The 14105-nt window shown below is 39.0% G+C and overlaps 1 protein-coding gene across 10 annotated transcripts in view; it reads left to right on the plus strand.

Annotated features, from left to right (window-relative positions):
- AHCYL2 (adenosylhomocysteinase like 2) overlaps positions 1-14105 on the plus strand; it is a 163193-nt gene that overhangs the window by 124324 nt on the left and 24764 nt on the right. For all 10 annotated transcript variants that reach the window (XM_072784525.1, XM_072784526.1, XM_072784533.1 and 7 more), the window contains 4 exons: positions 1943-2086; positions 2731-2831; positions 10772-10874; positions 11709-11803. In XM_072784525.1, coding sequence (XP_072640626.1) covers positions 1943-2086; positions 2731-2831; positions 10772-10874; positions 11709-11803 — 443 coding nt within the window. The remainder of the gene's footprint in view (positions 1-1942; positions 2087-2730; positions 2832-10771; positions 10875-11708; positions 11804-14105) is intronic.

Raw genomic sequence — 14105 nt, forward strand, 5'->3', positions numbered from 1 at the left:
AGAAACAGAGACTGAGACGTCAAAGTCTGTCTGACTCCAGAACATATACATAACAGTTATATTTAAATGGCCATTGGGAAACATAGAAATCATCATGCCTCTAGAAAAGGATTTGAAATTTCAGGATATTCTGAATGTAAACACTTTCTTCAAAAGCAATTATGCTATAAACTATGATCAAGATTAGGGATAGCCATTATCTTTCTTCCCTCAGGTGGTAGAAGCATGGTTCCCCTATGCCTCCAATGCATAAGCTATTTCTGAGTATTGATTAATGAAACAAATGACTGCCCAGGAAGCTATTTCTGGTCTCTGGTGCCAAAGGTACTTTGAACTCTTGCTCACCCTAGGAGGGAGAACCACAGACTTTTTATACAGATTAGTTCCTTTCAAGAACAAAAGTCCTTTTGGGGATTTACTAATTCCCTCACCTCCCTTGGTGCCCGTGTTCATTCTTGTTGCCTCGTGTTAGGACTTTGTTCTCAGGCAGTTTTCCAGCTCCATGAGAGACACTCGGGCCCCTGCTGCCCAAACATTTTGTAGTGCCATGCCCGATTAACTGGGCAAGGTCAGACTTGCCTTTTACAGCCCTCCCAGATACAGATCCTTTACTAAGAAATCCCAGAAATGCCTTAATTCTCTGGATGTAAGTAGATCAAAGTGCCATATGCTTTAGGAGTTCTGAGCATTTGCAGTTTTCTCCCCTTGAAGGTGATAGAAGTCCTTCTTATCCCATTGAGAGACATGTAATGCCTTATAAACAGAGCTTTATATCCTCCAAACTCCCCTCTTCCTCAAAAAAACCCACAAAAAATCCTGCAGCAAACCTTGAGAACTACTCAGAAAGAAACTATCCTCAAAAACTTTTTTTTTAAAGATTATTTATTTATTTATTCATAGAGACAGAGGGAGAGAGAGGCAGAGACACAGGTAGAGGGAGAAGCAGGCATCATACAGAGAGCCTGACGTGGGACTCGATCCAGTGTCTCCAGGATCACGCCCTGGGCTGCAGGCGGCGCTAAACTGCTGCGCCACCGGGGCTGCCTTATCCTCAGAAACTTAAACATAAATCATGGAAGGAAATTAAATTCTCCAGCAAATAATTAGCAATTACAGAATTGTATGAAGACCGAAAATACCTCAGCTAAACCTATGAGTAGCAGCAGCTGCCTGCTAGCCACAATCAGAAGTCTGAGACCTTCTATCCTCTAGCATATATTGCTACATGGATTAATCATCAGAACATTTTAGTATGCCAAAGGAGGATTTATTCTCTTCTTTGAGAACCTAAAATGCCCACTGCTGGACCCCCTGAGGCCAGCAAGAAGGGAGAGCACACTGTGAATACTTCATTGTCAATATCTAATTGGGTCTGCAGGCATAGTTCAGCCTCATCAGAGCCAGTTTTAAAAAGAAAGCTCTGTTATGTCAGACAAACACTTTTTGTGTGGTTCTTAATTATTTTCCCATGGGTTTCTTGTTCTCTGGGTCTTATCTGTTCAGTTATTGTACTAACACAAATTACGTTGGGCATCTAAGCAGCAGACAAAGAGGGGAAGCATGGATTCCAGAAACCCATAGGTTAATGACCATGATCTTGAACTAAGAACTTTAACATAATGCCACCATGATGTAACCTCTCTCTCTTTGCATATTCAAGGACCTCTCATGTTCTGAAGATTCTTAGCCATAGATTCCAAGCTAATGCCATCCAGAGGGCATGTCTTTGGCAACCTCTCTCAGCTGCCTCTTTCTGACCTGTGGATAGCACTTTCCGCAGGAGGTGATTGAGCCAGCTCCACAGTGTCATTTTTGGTGCCTTTTATTTAGGTGTACATCTGTGTGGTGTTGGATGATTAGAGAAGCCGCAGTTCACTCCATGGTTTGGAATTTCCAAGGAAGCCAATTTTTTCCCTGAGGGTTTCTTATTCTGTCATTTCAGCGGCCTCCTATACAGATAGCTCTGATGATGAGACATCTCCCAGGGATAAGCAGCAAAAGAACTCTAAGGGAAGCAGCGACTTCTGTGTCAAGAACATCAAGCAGGCAGAGTTTGGACGAAGAGAAATTGAAATTGCTGAACAAGGTAAAAAAAAGCAAGCACTTCTTCTGCCTATATCTTTTTGTCCATGTTAATCCATTTTTGTGTCCTGGGGTCTAGTAGCTTGTGGAATTTAAGTATGCTTATATTTTTTTTTTTACTTTTAAAAATATTTTATTTATTCATGAGAGACATAAAGAGAGAGAGGCAGAGGAGACACAGGCAGAGGGAGAAGCAGACTCCCTGTGAGGAACCCAAAGCGATACTGACTCCAGGACCCCAGGATCACATGCTGAGCCAAAGGCAGACGCTCAACCACTGAACCACTCAGGCATCCTTTAAGTGTACTTTTAAGGAATACTTATTGCAAAAGAGATCTGAACTTAGGAAACACTATGGGGAGGGAGTGAACTCTAGTGGGTATAGAAGGAACTCCTACACAACGAAAAAGGGAAAGAGTAAATAAGGAGGACTAGGGTATAGGGAATCAGAATTCTGGAACATTTGCCTCTGAGAGTCTTTTATAAAAGAAAATCAGGTTCAATGTCTTGACCCCATGAGAAATCCGGTCTAACAAAGAACCTGATAGGGAGAGAAATCTTACCTTAAGAGAATAAGTTCTTCTGTTTATTCTTTCTCTCTCATTCCTTCCTCTCTAATGATACTGTGTATATATTGTGCTTTTTCAGAAATGCCTGCACTGATGGCTTTGAGGAAGAGAGCTCAAGGAGAAAAACCTTTGGCTGGAGCGAAAATTGTGGGTTGCACACACATCACTGCTCAGACTGCTGTGAGTCCTTTTTCTTTCTCTACATAATAATAGTTGATAATAGCCACCCACTCTTGAGTGCTTGCAACATGCCAAGTAGCAAGTTAAGAGCTTAACAAGTATTATTTCATTAATCCTCCTAATGGCCAGGTAAAGCAGGTATTCCTATTTCTATTTTACAAACAAGGAAGCTGAGGCCCAGAGTCTTTAAGTAATTTGTCCAAAGTTATACAACTAGTAAATCATAGAATTCAGATTTGAACTTCAGTATATCTGAGTCCCAAGTTTATGCTTTCTGTGTGATACACTGCTTCCCTTTATCTTCCCTTCCAGTGTCATTTCTATAAGGCAGCTCTCCTTGGCTGCTTTCTGCTGCACATAAGAAAAACTTGATTCAACCTGGCTCATATGACAAGGAATTTATTATAGTACATGGCTTGTAGTCCGGAGGTAAGGTAGACTTCAGATGTGGGATCTCAGGGCTCCAGTTTCATCTGTCTATGATTTTCTTGGAGCTGCCTTGTCACTTGCTTACTTCATCCTCAGGCTCATAGCAAGATGATTACAAATAGACATGAAGAGTAAGGACCATTTCTTCCTCTCCCCCAAGAGCAAGAAAACCTTTCCCAGGAGTCTTCCAGGATATTCTATTATGTGTCATTGAGCAGAATTGGATCACATGCCCATGGCCCACCAGTCCTGGCAAAGGAACTGGGATTACCATGATTGATTTAGACCAGTTATTCTCACCACTATCAGATTCAGTGTCTCCTTTTTATAAAAGTTATTTTTGCAATGTCCCTGTATTATCTTAGAATGAAATTCAAATATAACATACTTAGATACATTTAATTTTTTAAGAAATTAATATAAAATCTTAAATATGAAGGAGGAATAAAAAAAGTAATTTATAATGAAATGTGTATTTCTGTAGTAACTGCTTGGCACAAGTATAGTGGAATACTCCGATATTTATACTTCCTCATAGCATTATTTGAATGAGAATACCACCAAGGGAGATTGAAATGTGTTACTGGTTCTAGAACATCAGAGTGGCATAATCAAATTATTTGATTTTCTGATCATAATAAACTATAAACAACTTTTTAAATTTTTGAACAACAAAAAGTGTGTTTTCTCTTAATTTATACACTTGTTGCATTCTGGAAAAGTTATTATTTTGTATTAAAACTACAAAAATATTTTTTGTTTATGTGTAAGTTTAATAAGGTTCTAAACTTAGATCATTATAAATAGGTTTCTCACCCATGTGAACTTTCATTGGAACATTTGAAAACTACAAAATGTGGTGTGGTTTTTGTTGTAAGAGACTGGCCTGCACTTTCAAAGTATCGGAACCTCTGATCCTGATCCTCTGATGCCAGAATCATTCCCCTCCCAGTTATTGTGACAATCAAAAATGCCCCCACAGTTTTCCAGAGCTCCTCTATTAAGAACTACTGACTCAGAGCCATCATCAAAGATGTAAGAGATATTGAATTGCCAACCATAATGAGACCATTACAGGAAACTGATATATTGAGAAATGGTCTGAAATCTTTTGTATGATTTATAAGACTCCGGTCATCTGTATGGTTAGATCAACTTTCAAAAGATTATCTCCTGAAGCATAACACTTATTTATATGGCCACTTCCTAATTAAGTACAGCAGAGTCCTTAAAACCAGACAACTACTGTTAACATCTTTACCATAAGACTCTTCTGGATTACATGTTCTCTAAGGGAAAAAAAACCTTGGCTGTCCAAAATTAATATAATAAATTAAAAAGCTGTCTCTTTTTGGAGCTACAGACTAATGAATCAAGGCAGAAACTCTTTTGAAATCTTTTTTGGGCTTCCCCAGTCAGGGACATGAGACTTCAGTGTGGTGTCTTAAAATAGTAAGTGCTTCTGTACTGTCTCATGTTGCTAAATTATATCTAGTTTCTTTTTTACCCCCTGGTTTACCAAACATTACCACCATTCTATGTTCTCTTTTACTTTCCCTTGAATGGAGTAATCAAAATTAGTTTACCAATTTTAATATTATTTCATTGTTACACACACACACATACACACACACACATTTTTTATCTTTAAAAAAAAATAATTACAAAGGACTTTGTTTTATTTTTAATCTCTATTTTTATTTTTCTAATTACAAAAGTAGTTCATATTCATTTTATAATACTCAATCATTACCACAATGGTTAGTGTAAAAGGCAATCTCCTATAATCCCATGTTCCAGACATAACCATCATAGTTAGTGGTTTCCTATCCGTGTTTCTAAATGACTTGTATCTATATTTTTTTAGGCATGTTTCCATAGTTCCTTCTAATAACCAGATTCCTTTGCTACTCTGTCTATAGTCATGATTGAAAGTTGGTTAAAGCAGCTTCTTCTAGGGGTTCCTTGGGTGGCTCAGCAGTTTAGCACCTGCCTTTGGTCCAGGGCATGATCCTGGAGTCCTGGGATCGAGTCCCGCATCGGGCTCCCTGCATGGAGCCTGCTTCTCCCTTTGCCTGTGTCTCTGCTTCTCTCTCTCTGCGTCTCTTATGAATAAAAAAAAAAACTTAAAAAAATAAAAACAGCTTCTAAGCTCTGTCCTCCTTCCACTCCTGCCTGCCTTCATTCCTGCTTAAGCCCTAACAGCCAGCAGTCTTGATTTAGAATTCTTTGAACAGTTCTTATATTCTTGGCCTTGATTAATCACTTTGGTAAGTCTCAGTATCCCTCTTTTGTTTAACAAATTCAAGAATCCTAGCTATAGGAATTCAGAAATTCTTTAAGGTGAAAAATAAAATGAAAGGGAAAAAAATGGGATCAAATATCGAAACATAGTATGGACTACAAATGAAGACATATGAGTAGTTCTGCTATTAATTTACTATGTGACCTTGGACAAATTACTTTAGGAGGTCAGCCTAAATTAGTGGAGTTGTTTGCAATTTTTTTTTAATTAGAGCAAAATTAGAATTCTTTTAGCATAGAAATATTAGAAAATAAGAGTTTTACAACATGAAAAGTACCAGTACTCAGAGTTAACTACAATCAGGAAATTTTAAAACAAGTTTTTTAATCAAAGCTTTATTCTTGTTAAAATAGTTTGTAATCAAAGCAGTAGATGAAGGGCACCTATCTGGGTGGCTCAGTCTGTTAAGCTTCTGTCTTTGGCTTAAGGTCATGATCAAGCCCTGTGTTGGGCTCTCTGCTCAGCAGGGAGTCTACTTGTCCCTTTGCTCCTCCCCTTGCCCATGCTCTCTCTCAAATAAATAAATTCTTTTTTAAAAAAAGAAAAGCAGTAGGTGGTATACTACCTTCTTTAAAAGAACTCTACCTCTATCTTATATACTGAAAATAAAAGTAAGTCAGGATCAAATCGATGGAATAAATTTTTTAAAATAATTTTTTAAAATATGTTTTTAAGGGGCACCTGGGTGGTTCAGTCAGTTAAGCATCTACCTTAGGCTCAGGTCATGATCCCAGGATCCTGGGATGGAGCCCCACATTGGGCTGTCTGCTCAGCAGGCAGCTCTCTTCTCCCTCTCCCACTCACTCCCCTTCCTCCCCCATGCTCTCTCTCTCTCTCAAATAAATAAAAAGATCTTTAAAAACAGAAAAAAATTAAATAATAAAACATTTTTAAAATTTGAAATAAATGTGGATTTATAGATAAGTTGCAAGTACGGATCACTTTTTTCTTAGCTATTTGAGAGTAAGTTGCCAACCTGATGCTCCTTCACCCACAAATACTTTAGTGTGTATTTTCTACAAACAGTGACATTCTCTCATTCAACCAGTACAACTATTCAAAATTAGGAAATTAACATTGACTTATATTACCATCTAATCCTCCGACCTCATGTGTATTTTACTAGTTGTCCCAATAATATTTTTTATAACAAAAGGATCCAGTCCATAGTTACATACCTCATTAATCATCATCTTTTAGTCTTCTTTAGTCTGGAACAGTTCATTAGTCTTTCTATGACTTTCATGACCTTGACACTTTTAAAAATTATAGATGAATTATTCTGTAGAATGTGCTTAATTCTGGTTTTCCTGATGCCTTATTATTAAATTCAGGCCATGCAGTTTTGGTAGGAAATGATGCTACATTTTTTTCACTGAATCTTATCAGGTGACACATTGATTCAGATTTGATTTATAATTTGCCAAAATGATGTTCATTTTGATCCTTTGCTTGAAGTAGTGTCTGCTAGACTTTTCCACTAGAAAAGTAGAAGTCTTTGTAATTAAAAAGTATTTTGTGAGTAATATGAAACTATGCAAACATCCCATTCTTCATCAAGCCTCCAATTTATTCATTTATTTACTTATTTTTATTTGTATGAATCATTGTTTCCTATTTTATTTAATAGAGTATAATCCACTACTATCATTATTTATTATGATGCTCAAATTGTTCCAGACTTGTCCAGGGGGAGCCCCTTCAATCTGGCTTCTGTGACTTCTTTGTTTTTACATATCCTTCTCATTCTTTGAGCACTTCTTTGCTTCTGGTATATGATTATCTAAGCTTATGTTGTACATTCTCTACCCTAGCCCAGGAATTAGCCATTTCTCAAGGAGCCTGGTTCCTTTTAATGTATCTGGACACTACTGTGTTCTTTGCTATTGGAATATCATTGTTCCTGGGTCCTCTTTAATTTCATATTTTGGAAAATAATTGCCTGCTAACTCTTTGTATTGGAGCCCTCCTCCTTCTAGGGCTCCAATTACATGAGTGTTAAACCATTTGATAATGTTCCATAGATCTTGGATGCTCTGTTCTGATTCCTATTCCACACTCTTTTTTCTTTATTTCAATTTGGTGATTTTTATTGATCTGTCTTCAAGTTTACTGATTCTATCTTCAAATATGCCTAATCTGATGGTGAGTCTGATGAAAGAATTCATAATCTTTAATACCTTTGAAATTTTTTTCTGACATTTCTGTTTGACTTATTGTTTCCAATTCTCGGCTGAAATTCTCTATCTGTTCATGGATGTTGTCCATCTTTTCACTAGACCCCTTAATGTAAACCTGTTCATTGTAGCTAATTTAAAGTTCCTGTCTGATCAAGCATCTAGTTCATCTTAGAGCCTTGTTCTCTTGAATACTTGATTTCTTGAACAATGGTGTGGGGAAAGGGTGGTTTATTCCACTTTTTTTTTTTTTTTTTTTTTTTTTTTTTTTTTATGATAGTCACAGAGAGAGAGAGAGAGGCAGAGACACAGGCAGAGGGAGAAGCAGGCTCCATGCACCGGGAGCCTGATGTGGGATTCGATCCTAGGTCTCCAGGATCGCGCCCTGGGCCAAAGGCAGGCGCCAAACCGCTGCGCCACCCAGGGATCCCTATTCCACTTTTTTGTGTGTCTTGAAATTTTATTATGGATGATTTGTTAGTTTTCATTATTGCCATAAATTGGGCTGTATTTCAATTCTGTTATTCTGCACCATAGGCTTCAGATTCCTCCAGTAGTGGGCAGCTGTTACATTGTGATTTGAGATTACCAGAAGGCTCTCTTCGGCGTTTTGGCTTCATGCTCAGCTTTTAGTTGCTTCTACACATGCTTGCCACAGGAGTTCAGAGTGTCATCTCTCTCTTCAAATGCACTCTTTACCTGCTACATTAGGCTGTTACTCTTTGTTTCCTAGAGCTAGGCTCATGGTGAGGGCAAGTGAGGTTCTTGGATCTCCTGATCCTGCCTCAGTCTTAGGCAGAGCTCTGTGAGGATAGGGCCTCTTCTTTATTCCTGTCTCTTCTCTCTGTAGCAGCCAAATTTGCTTTGTCTGTGATAGGATAGGTCTTGTGCAGGAGATATTTCCCTTTCCCTGCTTCTCCTAGAAAGGTAGCAAATCTTTCAGTCATACCTTGTTTTAGTGCACTTTACAGATAATTGCCTTTTTTTTTTTTTTAAACAAATTGAAGGTTTGTGGCAACCCTGGATCAAGTACATCAATCAGCGCCATTGTTCTAATAGCATTTGCTCATTTCATGGGTCTGTGTCACGATTTTGGTAATTCTCACAAATATTTCAGACTTTTTCATTATTATTTGTTATGGTGATCTGTAGATCAGTGATTATTACTTGGCAAAAGCTCAGGTGATAGCATTTTTTAGCAACAAAGTAGTTTTTATTTTTTTTTTTTTATTTTTATTTTTTTTTAAAACCAGTGGAATAAACCATATTTGTTTTTTTTTTTTTTTTCAATTTTTATTTATTTATGATAGTCACAGAGAGAGAGAGAGAGAGAGGCAGAGACATAGGCAGAGGGAGAAGCAGGCTCCATGCACCGGGAGCCCGATGTGGGATTCGATCCTGGGTCTCCAGGATCGCGCCCTGGGCCAAAGGCAGGCGCCAAACCGCTGCGCCACCCAGGGATCCCAACAAAGTAGTTTTTAAATTAAGGTATGCACATTTTTGTTTAGATATAATGCTATTGTATACTTAATAGACTACAGTATAGTGTAAACATAACTTTTTATATGTACTGGGAAACCAAAAAATTCATTTTACTTGCTTTTTTTAAAAGATTTTATTTTATTTATTTATTCATGAGAGACACATAGAGAGAGCCAGAGACACAGGCAGAGGGAGATTCAGGCTCCCCAAAGGAAGCCTGATGCAGGACTCAGTCCTGAGACCAGGATCACACCCTGAGCCAAAGGCAGAGTCCCAATGGCTGAGCCTCCCAGGTGTCTCTCATTTGACTTGCTTTATTGTGATATTCATTTTATTGTGGTGGTCTGCAACCAAACCTGCAGTATCTCTGATGTGTGTGCCTGTACTTTGTATCAGTGCAGGGTCCTGAGCCCAAGGAGGTTTCCTGCTTCTCTACGAGGAGCAGGGAGTTTTTCCTTCCACTCTTCTCGAGAAGCAATGGATCTTTGCTTGGTCCCTGGTGGCAGGTGGCAGGCGTAATTTTTGCTTGTCTTCCTATAGCTTAAGGCTTTTGCTTCTTATGAGAGAAGAGTGTGGCAAAAGTGTCCAGGTTTCATGCCTGTCTTTGAGCACAGCTGGTTCAGGTCTTTGCCCCCAGTCTTTCTTGTGAGCACTGGGTGGAAGCCCCCTGGAAAAGAGATTGCACGTGAGTGTGCAATCTCCTTTTGCCAAGGGCTAACAGAAATTCCAAACTGATATACTTTCCCCCACTCAGCCTTTACTAGTTCATTGAAATTCTAGCTAATTTTTTCCTATTCCTTTATGTGGCACCCACATCTTCCTGTGCTCTGTCAGAGGTGAAGCAGTGTTCCCTCACTCCTTAAAGAGTTTTGTCACTTTGGAGTTCAGTTCACTTGGTTGCTTTACAACCTCAGCTTTTTGATGGGCTCAAGAAAAGTTATGGTTTTGTAGCTTATCTGGCTTTTGTTGTTAGGATAGGAGCTTCTCTTGCAGTCTTCTACATCTTCAGAAGAAGCAGAACTATAAATTGGTGGTTTTTCAAAAATGTTCTGGCTATAAAATTCTTGGCTTAATTAAATCTTATAAGGAAGCCCAAATATATGAAATAGGTAAAAAAGCAAAGAGCTCAGCTGGAGCTTTCCCCATGCCTACCCCTACCATTGCCCTCTGTTCAAAATTTCTATACAATTTGAAAGTCACTGGCTGGGGATCCCTGGGTGGCTCAGTGGTTTAGCCCCTGCCTTCAGCCCAGTGCGTGATCCTGGAGTCCTGGCATCGAGTCCCACGTTGGGCTCCCTGCATGGAGCCTGCTTCTCCCTCTGCCTATATCTCTGCCTCTCTCTTTCTCTCTCTTTCTTTCTCTCTCTCTCTCTCTCCCGGTGTCTCTCATGAATAAATAAAATCTTTAAAAAAAAAAAAAGAAAGAAAGAAAGTCACTGGCCTCAGTTATTCCTGATAAACTTATTCATTGTCAAATGTATAGACTTAATCTCCTTGACCAATTGTTTGGCCAGCCTTGTTGATCTCCTGTTTTCTGTTTAATATAGGTGCTTATGGAAACTCTGGGTGCACTGGGGGCACAGTGCCGATGGGCAGCTTGCAACATCTATTCCACTCTCAATGAAGTGGCTGCTGCTCTAGCAGAAAGTGGTAAGGTCTTTTAATTGTCTTCTGTGTCTTTGGCTAAAGTAAGTCTCTGAAAAGTTCCATGGATTCAATATAAATCTTTAAGAGAAATTGACATTAAAGGAGCCATCTTGGGGGAAATGGATCCCTATTCTTGTGAGTTTGCTCTCCTTCTGGGCTTCTCTTGTTAAATATGATGTAGGTAACTTTGTTTTACAGTTAGCAAATATCTTCTCATGTCTAAAATTCCCTTATTAGTTAATGCTTTGCCTTGTCTTGCTAATATTAGAGCACCAGTGAATACTGTTCATTGTCTAAGGTAATATGGATTAAAAAAGAAAGTGCTTCAGGCATAATTTTGTAGTCCTCCTGATTTTTCAGCAATTTGCCCTGATTTAATGTCTGGTGTTTCTACTTCAGCAGTAAAAAGGACTTGGCCTGGCAGATTAATATTTGGGTTGATTAATATCAGGTTCTCCTGATGAAGGTGGAATGACCAAAGTATAGACCCAGCAAAGATCAAAGTGTAGTTGGGAAATGATGAGACTTACAGTTTGACTGGATCAAGAAGTACTTATTTCTCATTTCCTCTTTTTTCCCTTCAGTTCTATCTGTAGCATCCATCATACTCTTTGGCCTTTTGTTTGTCCTTTTTGGTATATCAAAAGCAAAACAACCACTAAAGACAAAGGAGTGGACAAGAGGTCTGAAGACAGTGTTAATCAGTGAAGAAAGTCAATCCAAGAAGTAGAGCAGAATGAGAAAATTCAGAATTGGGGAAAAACCGGTATCTTGTCAAAATTTAGGGGCAGCCCTTCTTTCAGGTTTTAATGGTTGCTCTTTGTTCCCTTTTCTCAGGATTTCCTGTATTTGCCTGGAAAGGAGAGTCAGAAGATGACTTTTGGTGGTGCATTGATAGATGTGTGAATGTGGAGGGCTGGCAGCCAAACATGGTGGGTTAGATTTCTGCTAGCACAATTCTGGAGGAATCTGTTCGGGACAGAGTAGGGGGCTATGGCCTGGGAGAGAGTGTCCCAACAGGAAGGCAGGAAAATGCTTCCTTTTCTATCTGATGTATCTGGGCTTCCAACGGAGCTGGATGCTTATGTTTAGTGTACCCCCAGGAACATTGAACTTAGCCTCAAAGTGCTAAAATTGTTGGTGCTGATCTTAAGAAACATTTATATTCATCAGCATCATTAAAATACTGCTCAGAGTTCACGCATGGTTGGTTCAAAGCATGGTTAATGAGTGTCCATCCCCTAACGACCTTCCCCTCCAACCACAATAATGAAGATGCACACACGCACACGTGCACACACACACACACACACACACACACAGTTCCTGTGGTACTTAGCTTTTCTCTAGAATCACATGCTAAATTTACAGTAAACCTAAAAAGATTGTGAGTTCAAATTTCTTCTCTTTGTAAAAGATGACTAGGCACTTTGTAAAAGATGACTAGGCAAAAAGTTTCGTTTTGTTTTAAAGATTTTATTTCTTTATTCATGAGAGTGAGAGAGAGGCAGAGCCACAGGCAGAGGGAGAAGCAGGCTCCACGCAAGGAGCCCAATGTGGGACTCGAACCCAGGAATCCAGGATCATGCCCTGAGCCAAAGGCAGGCGCTCAACTGTTAGCCACTCAGGCATCCCAAGTTTGGGGTTTTTTATTTTGCTTCATTTTATTTGTTTGATTTTTGAAAAGATCAAATTTTTGAAGGCTGATAGCACATTAGATTCACAAAGAAGCAAAACACCGCACAAAGTGTGAAGCACCCCTATGTTACAAACATTTTGCTTATGAAGGAGAGAAGTTTGGGAGTCAACTGAAAAAAGAATCCTTGAAGCTCTATTCCAACTATTGCTTGCTGCTACAATTTGCAGTGTAGGCCTCACTTGGTATAGAAAGAAAGAAGAAGCCTCTTTTTGGATTGTGTGATTCAGGTGACATTGCACCATGTGCTTGTTTGAGGAAGAAGGGTTAATAACCTGAAAGGGAGGGAGGAGTCAGCTGTGAGATGAGTTGCCTGTTCCCACAGAGTTTGACAGTGACCAGAAAAAGTATGACTGATAGACCTAAAGAGATGATATGCCAGGGAGTTTCTACGAGGAATAAAACCTTAGTTTTAGAGTTGAGAACATGGGGCAGACATGGGATTGCAGTTACAGACTATAGGGTCAGCAGAAACTGCTGGAAAAGCCGATGAAGAAAATAAGATGAGGAAAAAAAAACATTGTCATCCCAGAAAATAGAGCTAATTCGTCTTGGGATCGTGTCAAGATCTAGTACTTTTACTTGCTTTCCAACTTCAGGAAGATTCCCTGAGAGCAAGAATTTCTGTAATAGAATAACATGGTGAGAATTATGGGTTTTACATTCATTAAATAAATATTAGGGATAGCAACTAATACTGCCTGTATTAGATGCCTCTGTTAAAGGAGAAAAGTGGACAAGAATAGTGGGTCTTAAGAAGAGAAATTCCAATTGCTCAGGCTTTTTCATCTCTGATTTTTTTGTGTGTGGCTAGGAATCAGAGGCTACAAGAGAGAACTCTATGAGGACTCCATACATACAGAATGGGAGGGAGAAACTCAGAAAGATTTTTCATTTCTCAGGGCATCTGTTCTGAGAGTCTCTACTGGGAGAAAATGGAGCATTAACTTAGAGAATGGAGCATATGTATTTTAATGAGAGTCTTGCCTTGGATCCTTGCTCTCAAATAAACTGTAGTTGAACCAGAGAAGAGATCAAGAGCAAGAGTAGAAGCAAAAGAGAGATTAGGTGGTAGACATGAGGTGAGGGATTTTGTGTACCCAGGGGTCCAGAATAGCATTTTGGGCACCTGGAGTAGAGTTGGTATTTGATGAGACTGCAAAATGGGCGCATGCCAGTAGGGAACAACTCAGTTCTATGGGAATTTCCCAGGTATAATAATTTGGAAAATCCTGCTAAGCATAAATGACAGCTAAGTGAAAGGTTAAAATGCCACAGCCTAGTGCCTAAGAGCTTTCTAAGCTGATCTGTCTTTAGCTTATATATAATTCAGAAACTTTCCTCTGCTGATGAAAGCTCCAGTGGGCACAGCATTGTATTTATCTTTAATCCTAACCTGAAATAGTGATGAGCTGTTCAGAGGCATGCTTGCACACCTACATGCTGCACAGTTCCCCAGTTATTTTTAATTTGGTTTATAGAGAGTGTGAGATTTTGCTAGGCAAAACCCTTCAGTGCTGCCTGATATTTTTGGTATG

The sequence above is a fragment of the Canis lupus genome, chromosome 18, assembly GCF_048164855.1.
Source record: "Canis lupus baileyi chromosome 18, mCanLup2.hap1, whole genome shotgun sequence".
Classification (NCBI taxonomy): domain Eukaryota; kingdom Metazoa; phylum Chordata; class Mammalia; order Carnivora; family Canidae; genus Canis; species Canis lupus.